This window comes from Delphinus delphis, chromosome 10 (genome assembly GCF_949987515.2).
Source record: "Delphinus delphis chromosome 10, mDelDel1.2, whole genome shotgun sequence".
Classification (NCBI taxonomy): Eukaryota; Metazoa; Chordata; class Mammalia; order Artiodactyla; family Delphinidae; genus Delphinus; species Delphinus delphis.
The window spans coordinates 44,415,470-44,428,074 of NC_082692.2; the positions used below are offsets into that span (position 1 = coordinate 44,415,470).

The window sequence follows — 12,605 nt, forward strand, 5'->3', positions numbered from 1 at the left end:
CTAGTTACCCCACCAGGCGTCAAACCCGGGCCCCCTGCACTGGGATCACGGTCTTACCCACTGGACCACCAGGGAAGTCCCAACCAGTAACTTTTTAATACAAAAGAAAGTCATTAAAAATGACTTCATGAGAGCGGGTGTAAAAAAAAGAGGTTCAGCTTGCTCCGTACATCTATCAGCTTCAGTTGTGGCCTCCAGGCTCCTTGTTCTCATCTCGGGAAAGTGCCCAGAGCCGCGGCCGCGGTTGCATGAAGGGCCCTTTCCACCCCAGCACAGCCCAAGCCCGCTCCCCTTGGAGCCCCTGCGGGGCGGGGCCGGGGGCGCGGGCTCCGCCTCGGGCGGTGTTCGGGGCGGAGACGCGTCCCCGAGCCCAGAAAGGCCTCCCCGCCGCGCCGCCCTCGAGGCCGCCCGCGCCGGACAGAGCAGCGGCCGGCTCTCGTGCACCCGCGCCCGTTTCCCGGTTCCCCGGTTCGCGGGCGGCGTGTCAGAGGAGGCGGGTGGAGCGCGGGGAAGGCAGTGATCTCGGGCCGCCCGCCGGACGCCGATGGCTCAGGCGAGGATCAGCGCCAAGGCCAACGAGGGCCGCTTCTGCCGCTCCTCGTCCATGGCCGACCGCTCCAGCCGCCTGCTGGAGAGCCTGGACCAGCTGGAGCTCAGGTGCGCGGGCCGGCCCTCCGAGCCTGCGGAGGGCGCGCGGGGACCGAGAGCAGGGAGCGCGCGGGCAGCGGGGAGCGGCTGGCAGGGGAGCTGGGCTGACCCGGGCCCCGCGGAGGGCCGCGCTGGGTCGGCGGGTCCCCTCACGGGAGCGGCCGTGTTCTGGGTCAGCGGCCCCGCACGCTCCGGCGGCCACGCTCCTTCGCGGCTCCAGACCCGAGCGCCGGAAGCGTGAGAACCGAGAAGGGAAAGTTACGGGTACGTTACTCGACATGGGAGCTGTGACACTGCCCGTCCGCAGAGCTTCTGGAACGTTCCGTGTGGGGGCCAGGTGTTTCCGGCCCAGTCTTTTCCCATAGTGTATTTCTAGGACAGGCGGCAGTTTAGTGGTCACCGTTGTGAATGGTTGATCTCTTTGCAAAATATAAAAATCCATCTGATCCCCTACTTTCAGCCCGGGTGTGTGTGTGGGGGTGGGGGGGGGCTCCTTCTCCAGGTCGCCGGTCACACCTTCCAAATGCTGGTCACTGGCCTGAGAACACGAGTCAGTTTTCCCTTCTTAACTAATGACGGTGTTACTAAGTAATCAGTGTGCCCATTGCGATAAACACGTGCAAGATGAGAGCCTGAGTTGTTCTATTGGGGGAAGTTGGGGGGGGGGGCGGTTCCGGCGCTGAGGTCCCAGGAATGTGACTTTAGAGAAGGGCCCGCGCACTCAGGCGCACATTTGGGTGGCAGGTTACTGCTGACCAGGAGCAGATGTCTCCCTTAATGGTTTGAGTGTTTTTCTGAGTTTGGGAAGATGCAGGAATGTGTTCCTAAGATTTTTCCTGAAAATCTCTGAGTGCCTGTTCTGCTGGTTTTCCCAGAGCTCTGAGTGCCTCATTCCTGCTCTTCTCCTGAATTCTTTCCAGGCTGTGCTGTCAATTCCTGTAGAACCGGGCACCACGGGCACTCCTTAGTGGCAAATGTAGTGGCTGGCTTGTATGGAATTCCTAAATAATTTCTAAGAAATTTGGGAAATACTTTTTTTCCTTTAACAGTGAATGAAAACTTGTATGTACTTCCTGTAACTGTTTATGTCACTAAAGTTACTGTGTAAGTTGTGTGCAAGTGTAGTTACAGGAAAATCATATTGAAGCGCCCACAACTCCCTGAAACCACAAGGAATTTTTTCGCATAGTTTTCGCCAGGTTCTGGGTGAGCAAGGGAGTACGTAAGACAAAAATTTTAAGAAGCATTGCTTATATGTCTTTATCTCCCTGGATTAATATACCAAAACAAGGGGTCCGTTTGCCAATAAAGTACATTAATAACCAAGTGAATGATTTATTAATATATATGTTTAAATTGTCATTTATTATATACATCTTTATTATTATTATCATCATGGGAAGAAACGATGTCTTCTCAGAAAATAAGTTCTCCACCACCATGATTTCATGGAGAGTAATAGAGGGGTCCTGCTTGGAATGAGGCAGATGGAACTAGCTGAACCAGATGGAACAAAACTAGAGCCCCTGAGTGTCCCTGGGAAGATTATGATTTCTTTTTATGTAGCAGCGAAACAAGTGCCTCAAGCGTCTCCTCCGGTCTTTAGAACTTTGAGGGCATGTTCTCAACCATTTCAGGGGTCTTTCTCCCCTAGTTAGAGGGAAAGGATGTTTTCTTAAAGGAACAGGTGGATGCTGCCCCCTCCTTTCTTCAAGCTGATTCACTTTCCTCAAACTTGGTGCCTCACATAGGGTAGGTACAGAAGCAGTCAAGTACTCATCTTTAAAAGGAAGCCTCTGGTTTTGAATATTATTCCAATGCTTCATTAATGTAAAGTGAATTCTGATTACCGTGTGCAAGTGATTAAATAATAACTTGCTGAATTAACCCTTGAGCTAAAGAAGATTAATATGTGTCTAATTATTCATTTTAGGGCCTTTTCTAGTAATTTTAGACTTTTGTGAGCTTTGTTTCTTCCTTTTAAAAAAAATGATGCCGGGCTTCCCTGGTGGCGCAGTGGTTAAGAATCTGCCTGCCAATGCAGGGGACATGGGTTCGAGCCCTGGTCCAGGAAGATCCCACATGCCGTGGAGCAGCTAATCCTGTATGCCACAACTACTGAAGCCTGTGCACCTAGAGCCCATGCTCTGCAACAGGAGAAGCCACCGCAATGAGAAGCCCGTGCACCGTAATGAAGAGTAGCCCCCCACTTGCCACAACTAGAGAAAGCCTGTGCACAGCAACAAAGACCCAACACAACCAAAAAAATAAATAAATAAATAAAATTTAAAAAAAAGAAACTGTTGATAGAATCATGCCTATAAGATCAAGTTTAAAAAGAAAATGTAACATTCATGTGTTCTTATCTAATAGTTTAATTTCATATTGAGGATGGCAGGGTACTAAGTAGGGTGAAAATTACAGGCTGTACCTAGAAGCTGGTGTTTACTGTTCCCCACTGTACTAGTTTTTTCAATTGTGGCAGAACTTTTTCCATATGAAACTGAAAATAGAATTATGCTCACTGCTTTATGACCTGCCTTGTGAACTGATGTCCATGGTGTTTAAAGTGCTTTCAGGTGTTTGGCAGCATCTGACAAATCATTAAAGAAACTCCATTTGTTTCTAATATGTTAGCATGACATTAGCCTTTCTTTTTTGACGCCGGCTCACCTCCTTTTTTGCTTCCTCCTAAAAAGGTGATGCCTTTCTCTCCCGGTTTTCATGACCAAATGGTGTCTGATTTTTCCATTCATCAGTGGCTCTAAACACTTTGCTTATGATTGTTACTAATTTAACAGTGATCATAATTCATAAATGATACCCATTAACAGTTATTTAGTTAATGGGCGCTGACTCTGCAGGCCCCGTGCCTTTGTGGAAATTACCGTCACCTCTGTTCTTCAGGCAGGAAATTGAGGCTTGAGAAGTTAAATGACTCGTCCAAGGTCACACAGCTGGAACCCAGGAAGACTGGCTGTAGAGCTTAATACTTTGTGCCTGAATTTTCTTAGAGTTAAGTATGTCATATTTCAAAAATGTAGGAATAGTATATGATTTTACTGAAAGGTGAAAATTCCACTTAGATTGGTGTCCCTGAGTCCCTGATCTCAGGGACTATTGAACACCTGCTGTGTGCAGGGTGTTGAGCGGCCCCTGAAGGCTCTGGATGGTGGTGAAGATGCTTGGGACGTGGGGTGTGGAGAACAGCCAAGGGGAACGACAGGACTGGGAGACTAGCTGTTCACAGATGTCCCCAAACTCATCCTATTGTGGCTCCCTCCCCCGCCATCAGCCAGTCACCATGGCTTCCATGGCAGCCAAGGAATGAAGGATGGGGCAAGGGCGGATGTGGTCATTTAGCTGACAGTTTCACTGCACCAACGTCCCAGGAGCCACAAGACAAGATGGCACCATAGTTAATATTGTATAAAAGCCTGTAATTTAAAAGATCACTTCTTGTAGACATTGTCATGTGAACCTTCCAAAACCCTCTGAGGCAGGAGGAGGACATATGTTCCCTCCTTTAGAAGCGAGTGAATCCAGTCCAGAGGGACTGAGTGGCCAGTCTGAGGCCATCCTGCTCATGAGTAGCTCCTGACACTAAAGCATAGACCCTTTTTTACACCAGAGTGTCTCAGTAGTGAATGTAATTTATCATTTTGGTGATGATTAGGGAGCCCTTCAAAATCTTAACCTTGCCTAAAATATAAGTGATCTTTGTAGTATTTTCTTCTTCCCCTCCCCTCTCCTCCCGTCCCCTCCCCTCTCCTCTCCATGTTGGGTCTTGTTGCTGTGCGCGGGCTTCTTGTTGCGGTGGCTTCTCTAGTTGCGGAGCACAGGCTCTAGGCACGCGGGCTCAACAGTTGTGGCTCGCGGGCTTAATTGTTCCGCGGCATGTGGGATCTTCCCGAACCAGGGCTCGAACCCGTGTCTCCTGCATTGGAGACCACTGCGCCACCAGGGAAGTACCTGTAGTATTCTTTTTTTTTTTTTTGCGGTACGCGGGCCTCTCACTGTTGTGGCCTCTCCCGTTGCGGAGCACAGGCTCCGGACGCGCAGCCTCAGCAGCCATGGCTCACGGGCCCAGCCACTCCACGGCATGTGGGATCTTCCCGGACCAGGGCTCGAACCCGTGTCCCCTGCATCGGCAGGCGGACTCTCAACCACTGCGCCACCAGGGAAGCCCTCTGTAGTATTCTTTTGATACAAGAATTTTGAATAAGAAACAGGACTATGATTTTAAGAACCTGTTTTAGAAGTAATTTCTTTGAAATAAGTCCATTTGCCATTTCCCCTTTTGATGAAAGCACAATTCTTGTTATTTACAAGCCTGAGTTCATAATGGAAGCATGTAATAACGACCAGGAAGCTAGCGTTCAAGGCACCAGTTCTGGGCATGGACTGCATGCAGTGGTCCCTCAGTGTCTGCAGGGATTGGTTCCAGGGCCCGTGGGGTACCAGAAGCCACAGATGCTCAAATCTTTTATATAAAATGGTGTCGGAGTTGGCCATCCGTATCCACGGGTACTGCATCTCTATTAACTCATAGCTTGTTTAGTCAGTGCTGTCAGTCACTGTGTTAAACTCTTTACCTGCTTTACTTCATTCAGTCACACCATTTCATGATCCCCGTTTTGTAAATGAGGAAATTGAGGCAAAGAGAATGTAAGTAACTACTCGAGGTCACTCAGCTGGTAAGTGGCAGCAGCTCTAGCTTGAGCGGCAGGACTGAGGCCCTTGCAGTCCCCGCACGTGGCACAGAGCACATGCCGGGGTGGCTGGCTGGGAGACCACCTCCCAGCACCTTGTCTCTTGGTCCCCAGGCTTCGATCTCTGGGCCCCGGGGACCAGCCGAGGATGTGTGCGCTCCACATTTGTCCTCGCGGGAACATTCTGAGCACAGGTTCTCTCTGTTAAAGCTTAGTTGTGATTTCATGCAGAGAGTTTTCCAGGAGCGCAGCCCAGGCCAGCCTTGCCATGAGGATCAGTTCTTTCCCAATTTGGACATGTAGCTCTTACAGGATCTGCTGGTAAAACCAGAGCTGCACCCCTCTGCCAAGGAGTGTTGTCAAGTGATGTGTTAACGTGAAGGATAAAGTGAGTTGGTCCAACACGCCTCTGAACAGAGTTCCAGGAGAAATCATAGAAGGGCAGGTGGGAAATATTTGAAGGTTTAATGGCTAACAGTTTTCTAGAACTAATGTAGACAAAAAGATGTGTATATGAATTGAATTTAAGGAGACCAATAGCTGATAAATATGACTTAAGCAAACTAAGTAGAGATGCAGGTTCAGCTTTTTAAAAGAAAAAACTAAGCATGTGATGTCCATACACTAGACAGATATAGTATTGACGGCCTCAAGGGAGGGGAAGGAGGAAGCTGCTAAGGAAACAGTTCCTGCCAGAAGGACTGGGTTTTGAAAAAGGATCACTCAGTAGACGTGGGCCAGGGATAAAGAATGTTCAGGAAGCGGGGGACAGAAGATGAAAGGGACAAGATGCCAAAAAACCCCTGGGAATCTTTACATCCTGAAGAATGAAATTTTATCTTTGCTATGAAATGAAAAAGGTTTACATAAAATCATATATAAGAAGTTCTATAAAAGATGAAATCTGTTTTTCACAGGGAAAATGCCCTGGCAATTTCTAGCCTTGTGGGGAAAAAAAAAAAAAGTTCCATCTAATTGCCTCTATATTTGGTCTCATTTAATGACAAAATATCTTCTTTATATGACAGATTTATTATATTTTTTCTAGAGTGTCTCCTTTCAAACGATTTTCTTGTTAACAACTTCATGAACTTACTAGTATAACTTATTATCATAAATGGAGCATTCTTCTTTAGAGTAACAATTCTCTTTATCATCTTACATTTGAATATAAACTCAGGAGTGCTGGAAAATTAATCTCTTCTTTCAGCAGCATCTCATTTACCAATCAAATGACTCATCTGTGCCATTTAAATACTAGAGTCACGTTTGTGTTTTTGCACAAATGTTTCATGTTAGTGACAACCTGACCCATTTTCATGTGTCCCGGGCCCTGAGAGTCTGCTCATGTGAAATGTGTAAGCACATAATGAATGGGGCTGGAAGGCAGCCTGATGCTGTGTGTTTACTGTTTTATAGAATATTGGTTTTGATTGTTTTCCAGCCAAATTTGTCACATAAGATTCTTACGAGCTCTTTGCTTCTACTGGCTCTTATAAACACAGAATCCAACAATGTATTTAGTATCTTGAGAATCGAGACCCTGTGACTGTACAGTGTGTCGGTGCTATTTTGGGGGATAACAGGTGGGTGCCTGTAGGGGAAAAGGCGTGTGTGTGGTTGGGGTGAGGGCCTCTTCATGGGGCAGGAACACATGCTAGAACACGTGCCCAGGAAGACAGAAGGGATTAGATCTCCTTGTGATCTGTGTTTCCAAGAGCATCTGAGTACTGGAGGTAGGCCTGTCACTATTTATTTTGCAACACTTGGCAACTTATTTAGTTGTGGTGTAATAAAAAAAACGAGAAAGTGCCCTGGAAACAGCACTTTAAACACACAGGACTTTGTTTTGTTTTCTTTCGCTCTCATAATTTCACAGCCTCGTTCTTTAGTCACTGGTTGTGTTCATGTGTCTGTGTAGTAAGTGCATGTGTGTATAGTTGCGGGGTTATCAGGGCTTTACACCAAAAACCTACAGAAGCATTCTCTTTAAATTCGGGAAAAGACAAAGATGCTGTCTCTTAGCGCCACTGTTTAATATCGCACAGGAGGAGTTTAGTCAGTGCTATTTAAGAAAGAAAAATTGGAGCTGATAGGATTGAAAAGGAAGAGATGAGAATTTTCGTTTTTTGTAGATGAAATGATCATCAATCCAGAAGAACTAACAGAAATTAAAAAACCATTAAAAATGAATAAGTGTAAATGAAGGTTGCCAGTTATGACGTGAACCTACCAAAAACAGCATTTCTCTAATCAACAATAGCCAACTATAAAATGTAGTATATATGTAAATATATTATTCACAACAGTAACAATATCCAAAATATTCAAAACACTTAAAAGAGTCTGTAAGACTACCATCAAGAATACTTCAAAACTCTAATAAAGAACGGAGAGGAGGGTCTGGATGAAGGAGACACCCTTAGAGGAACTAACAGTGTTCTAAAGGTGTCTAATTTATTCCAGTTTTTTAAGAAACCCAATAAACTTACTTTAGAGTCTATGGAGGAATAAAAGTCGAAATAGCTATGTTATTTTTAAAGATTAGAGGACTGGGGACTTCCCTAGTGGTGCAGTGGTTAAGAATCTGCCTGCCAATGCAGGGAACACGGGTTTGAGCCCTAGCACGGGAAGATCCCATGTGCCGCGGAGCAACTAAGCCCGTGCACCACAACTACTGAGCCTGCGCTCTAGAACCCATGAGCCACAACTACTGAGCCCATGTGCCACAACTACTGAAGCCCACGCGCCTGCAGCCTGTGCTCCGCAATGAGAAGCCACCGCAATGAGAAGTCTGCGCACCACAAGGAAGAGTAGCCCCCGCTCACCACAACTAGAGAAAGCCCACGCTCAGCAATGAAGACCCAACGCAGTCAAAAATTAAAAAAAAAAAAAGATTAGAGGACTGGTCTACCAGATACTAAGGCATATCACAAACAAAGCTGGTGCTATTTTTAAGAAATGGGTGTTGGTGTAAGAACAGTCAAAATACTACTGGATGGAATAGAGATTTCAGAGGCAGACAATCTACAAATCATTGAGGGAAAGATGGATTTGGGGTGCATAATGTTGGGGAAAATGATTAAATCCTTACCTAACCATATACAGAGGTGGATTCTAGATGAATTAAGACATAAGTATGAGAAAAGTGAAACAAGTTAATAGAAGGAGATGTAGGAAAGTATGTCCTGACCTAGGGATGGGAGGACCCTGAAACAAAACTTCACAGCATGAGCTAAGGCAAAACAAAACCAAGAAAAGATGGATCTTTTTACTTTTCACTTCAAAATAAGGCTCTCTGTTCAGTGAAGGACCTCCCAGACACAGATCATATAGGGTGGGATGGGAGAAGATGGTCACAGTGTCTGTCACCAAATCACCAAGAGGAGAGTAACCCCAGTTTAAAAAAGAAAAAGTAGGCGAAGGTTGTGAACAAGCTCACAAGGATACAAAGAGATGTCCAAAATTATGAGCAATGAAAGAAATGCAGATTAAGTACTGACATATCACTTGTTAGCCTGGCAACAGATGGTTAGAAAGTTGGGAGATGCTGAGTGCTGGTAGGGCTGTCGGGACACAGGGACTCGAGGTCCGGCCATTCTGGAGAACAATCCAGGGTGGAGTCAGATGACAGTCCACACATCCTGTGTCTCAGCAGTTCCACGCTGGGATGGATCCTCTTATCAGGGCCATAAAGGGAAGGGTAATTGTGGACGGGTTGTGAGCAGAAGCTGGGGGACAGGGCGTGTCTCCGCTGGGCCAGGGAGGGCAGATCAGGTGAGGGACACGGGAACCTGGTGATTCTAAGTATGCTGCTGAGTGAAGAAAGAAACAGTGAGATATAAATAAATTGAAAATAGACAAGTACATGAGTGCAGATTTTTTTGGTAAAAACGAATACAAATCGATAAACACTAAATAGAATGAGTGCCCTGTGAGCGGAGAGGAAACTGGGAGCCACAGGGCAAGTGGATTAAAAAGAAAACAATTACAGAATAAAAAATAGAAAGGAGTAAGGAGTTTTTGGGAAGTGTTCCTAATCGTCGTTACACCTGAGCTGGACTGAGCAGTGGAGAGATGAGGAAGATGCGGCTTCCCTCCAGTAACTGTCCTGTCCCCCGCACTCCGCAGGGTGGAGGCTCTTCGGGAAGCGGCCACGGCTGTGGAGCAGGAGAAGGAGGTCCTCCTGGAGATGATCCACAGCATCCAGAACAGCCAGGACATGCGGCAGATCAGCGACGGTGAGGGCCCCTCCCGGGGCCGGGGGGGCGGCGGGGGTGCCGCAGAGCCGCTCCTCCAGCCCAGCAGAGACAGCCGGGCAGGATGTGACAGCAGAGGAAACGGGCACAAGGTCGGCAGCAGAGAAGACAAAAGGAGATGAATGGAGGTGTAACGTATAGAGGGGAAGAGGAGAAAGGCAGGGAAAACAGATTATGGACCCACTGAACCCCGTTCCACAGGAGGGCCGGGTGGCCTGTGATGCTCTGCACCAGTGGGCGGTGCTCCTCCTAACCGGGCTCCCCTGGGGCCGCACAGGACCGGCCTCTGGGCCGAGCAGCTGGTGCGGTTAAGTGTGCATCCCGGCCCAGACCCACACTGTCACACATCTTCATAGGGGTCAAGATCTAGTGTGTCTCTTCACTGTCCTGGCCATAGAGCAGTGAATTGGGAAGGAGGTTACAGAGCAGGACAGGTTGCTGATTTCCATCTAAATAGTGAAGTGATAACCCAGCACCCTCTTCATACTGGCCAAGACTCAGACTACTGGCCTAAATTAGTCTGGAGGGGATGAAGTCAGTGCCTCATTTTCAGGCCAGCTTTTCCTCCCGTGTCATGGCTTTTTTCAGCCAGAATCGGGGCATTGTATTGATACACACACAGAATGTGAGGCCCCAAAATATGCCTCTCTGGCCTAAGGATTATTCCGAACTGGATATTTTTGAGAAACTGCAGACACAGGAGGAGGAGCTCTGAAAACAGTAGAAGTCACTGTTTTGTAAGGGAAATTTATATTTACATTTTGTAAAGGAAATCATTTGTAAGGGTGTCTCCCTTTCTACCAGGAAGAGGAGGATGACAAAACTACAAGAAACCTTTCACCAGTGGAGAAGGCACCTACTGAATCTACATAAGAACCTTACCTTTGTCTATCGTGCCTTTTCTGGGGACCTCCAGAACTTGCCTTCCTCCGTCCTCACCTTCTCTAGCTGAGGGTATTTTGGGTGGAGGCTGGGCCATCTCAGGGGGTTACTCGTTTCCCTGGGGATCTCCCATGTATATACATGAGGTATACATGTCAATAAGCTTCTGGGTTTTTTTCTTGTTAATGTCTTATTACAGGAGGGTCTCAGCCAAAAGCTCAGAAAGGTAAAGGGAAAGTTATCTCCCTCCTCTAATGCACATCCTCACGTAGATCCAGGGCATCCAGTCTCCTGCTCTAACCAGCACAAAGCCCCAGTTACAGACGCACACCTGCCCCAGCTTCTGCAGACGTGACAACCGCAGAATCATCTGGCGTCCAATCTGATACTCTTTATAAATTAATCTTATTGCTGTAGTTTTAACGTGTATCTTTAAGAAATTCATAGGTGCTCACAGGATAGATTCAGCCACACAAAAATACCTTAGTGTTCTTGACATAGATGTGTGTATGTCTCATATTGATTGATATTTCAAACTTTTCATGATTAGGAGAAAGAGAAGAATTAAATCTGACTGCAAACCGTCTGATGGGACGAACCCTGACTGTGGAAGTTTCAGTAGAAACAATTAGGAACCCCCAGCAGCAGGAGTCCCTCAAGCACGCCACCAGGGTCATTGACGAGGTGGTCAGTAAGTTTCTGGATGATCTGGGAAACGCCAAGAGTCACCTGATGTCGCTGTACAGCGCATGTTCCTCTGAGGTGCCTGCGGGGCCGGTGGATCAGAAGTTCCAGTCCATCGTGATTGGTTGTGCTCTCGAGGATCAGAAGAAAATTAAGAGAAGACTAGAGACCCTGCTTAGGAACATTGAAAACTCTGACAAGGCCATCAAGCTGCTGGAGCATTCTAAAGGGGCTGCTTCCAAAACCCTGCTACAAAACACTGAAAGCAGATTCAACTAGTGTTCCAACCTAAGAGCCCTTATAAATAATCACATAAAAATGATAACGTACTATCTTAAGTGATAACTAGTTCTGTTTGTTAGACAGATAACTAGTTCAGTGTTGTTAGTTTGTGAATAACAATTAAAACTAGAAATATTTTGATTACCTTTCTAAAAGTTTTTAGATTGAATTTTTGTCTTGTACTAGGATCTAGCACCTCCTATATATATATATATTTTTACTATTCTGTGGATGAACACTTAGTATGTGGGGGAAATAAGAGCTCAGCTAGGGGTAAAAGCATCATGGTTCTCTCCTGGGCTTTGTCTGCAAAGACACACGGGCACACACTGACCACGCATCTGCTGTGAGCCAAGCAGTGAGCTTTGAATTATGGAAGGGAACCTTCCCTGTGTCTTCTCTTTCATTCAGCAGGTTTTTTAGACATCTATATCAAATTATTTTGAACTTAAACATTTATGCATCTCATAATATGAATGTACTTCTTGATAATACGTGAAAACATGACATAAAATGTGAGAAACTTCACCTCTAATTTTACCACTCTGAACTGTATATGGTATATCCACTTCATCTTCTTCCAAATGCATCATTTCTTTAAATTTTTAATCATTATAGAAATATAATGTTGTAACTTGCCTTTAAAAATTAAATACTCTTTTAAAGTCTGCTTTTAATTCTCAACTTAAGAACCTCTATTCCATGTAGTTGTACAATTTACCCATTCCCCTTACTGGACATTTAGGTTGTTTCCAGTTTGTTGCTTATTACTGCAACATATTTGTGTACATAGAGCTTTTTCCTTCTTTCGTTTGTTTTTGATTTTCTTTGTATAAATCCCCAGCAATTGGTTTTACTTGGTCAAAGGGTATATACATTTCCATGGCCTGATATGTTTCCAAAGTTTTTTTGTATAAGAGTTATATCAATTTATACTGTCTTCAATAATTAAAAAGTTGCTGTTTCACTGAGAGCTTTTCAGCATTATTTTTTTCTAATATTAAATATGAAATACCTTAATTTAGATTGCATTTTGTTCACTAACAAGGTTGACCAGTGTATTGATTATTCTTTTATCTGTGATAAATGCAGCAACTATAGAACACTTTTATTTGTTCAAAATAACTAGTGCTATTGA

General features: G+C 45.6%; 1 protein-coding gene across 1 annotated transcript; it reads left to right on the top strand.

The window, feature by feature from the left end:
- The first annotated feature begins 396 nt into the window (after positions 1–396).
- Positions 397–12,434, top strand: BAG2 (BAG cochaperone 2). Its single transcript, XM_060022066.1, has 3 exons — positions 397–657; positions 9,492–9,601; positions 11,052–12,434. The coding sequence occupies exons 1-3, from the start codon at positions 545–547 to the stop codon at positions 11,462–11,464; spliced, it is 636 nt and encodes a 211-aa protein (XP_059878049.1). The 5' UTR covers positions 397–544; the 3' UTR covers positions 11,465–12,434.
- The last annotated feature ends 171 nt before the right edge of the window (positions 12,435–12,605 follow it).

What these genes read in the sequence shown, in the direction of transcription:
- BAG2 (XM_060022066.1), top strand. Translation starts at nt 545, where the DNA reads ATGGCTCAGGCGAGGATCAGCGCCAAGGCCAACGAGGGCCGCTTCTGC. An exon ending in CTGGACCAGCTGGAGCTCAG is followed by an intron (nt 658 to 9,491) that starts GTGCGCGGGCCG and finishes CGCACTCCGCAG; the next exon opens with GGTGGAGGCTCTTCGGGAAG. An exon ending in CATGCGGCAGATCAGCGACG is followed by an intron (nt 9,602 to 11,051) that starts GTGAGGGCCCCT and finishes TTTCATGATTAG; the next exon opens with GAGAAAGAGAAGAATTAAAT.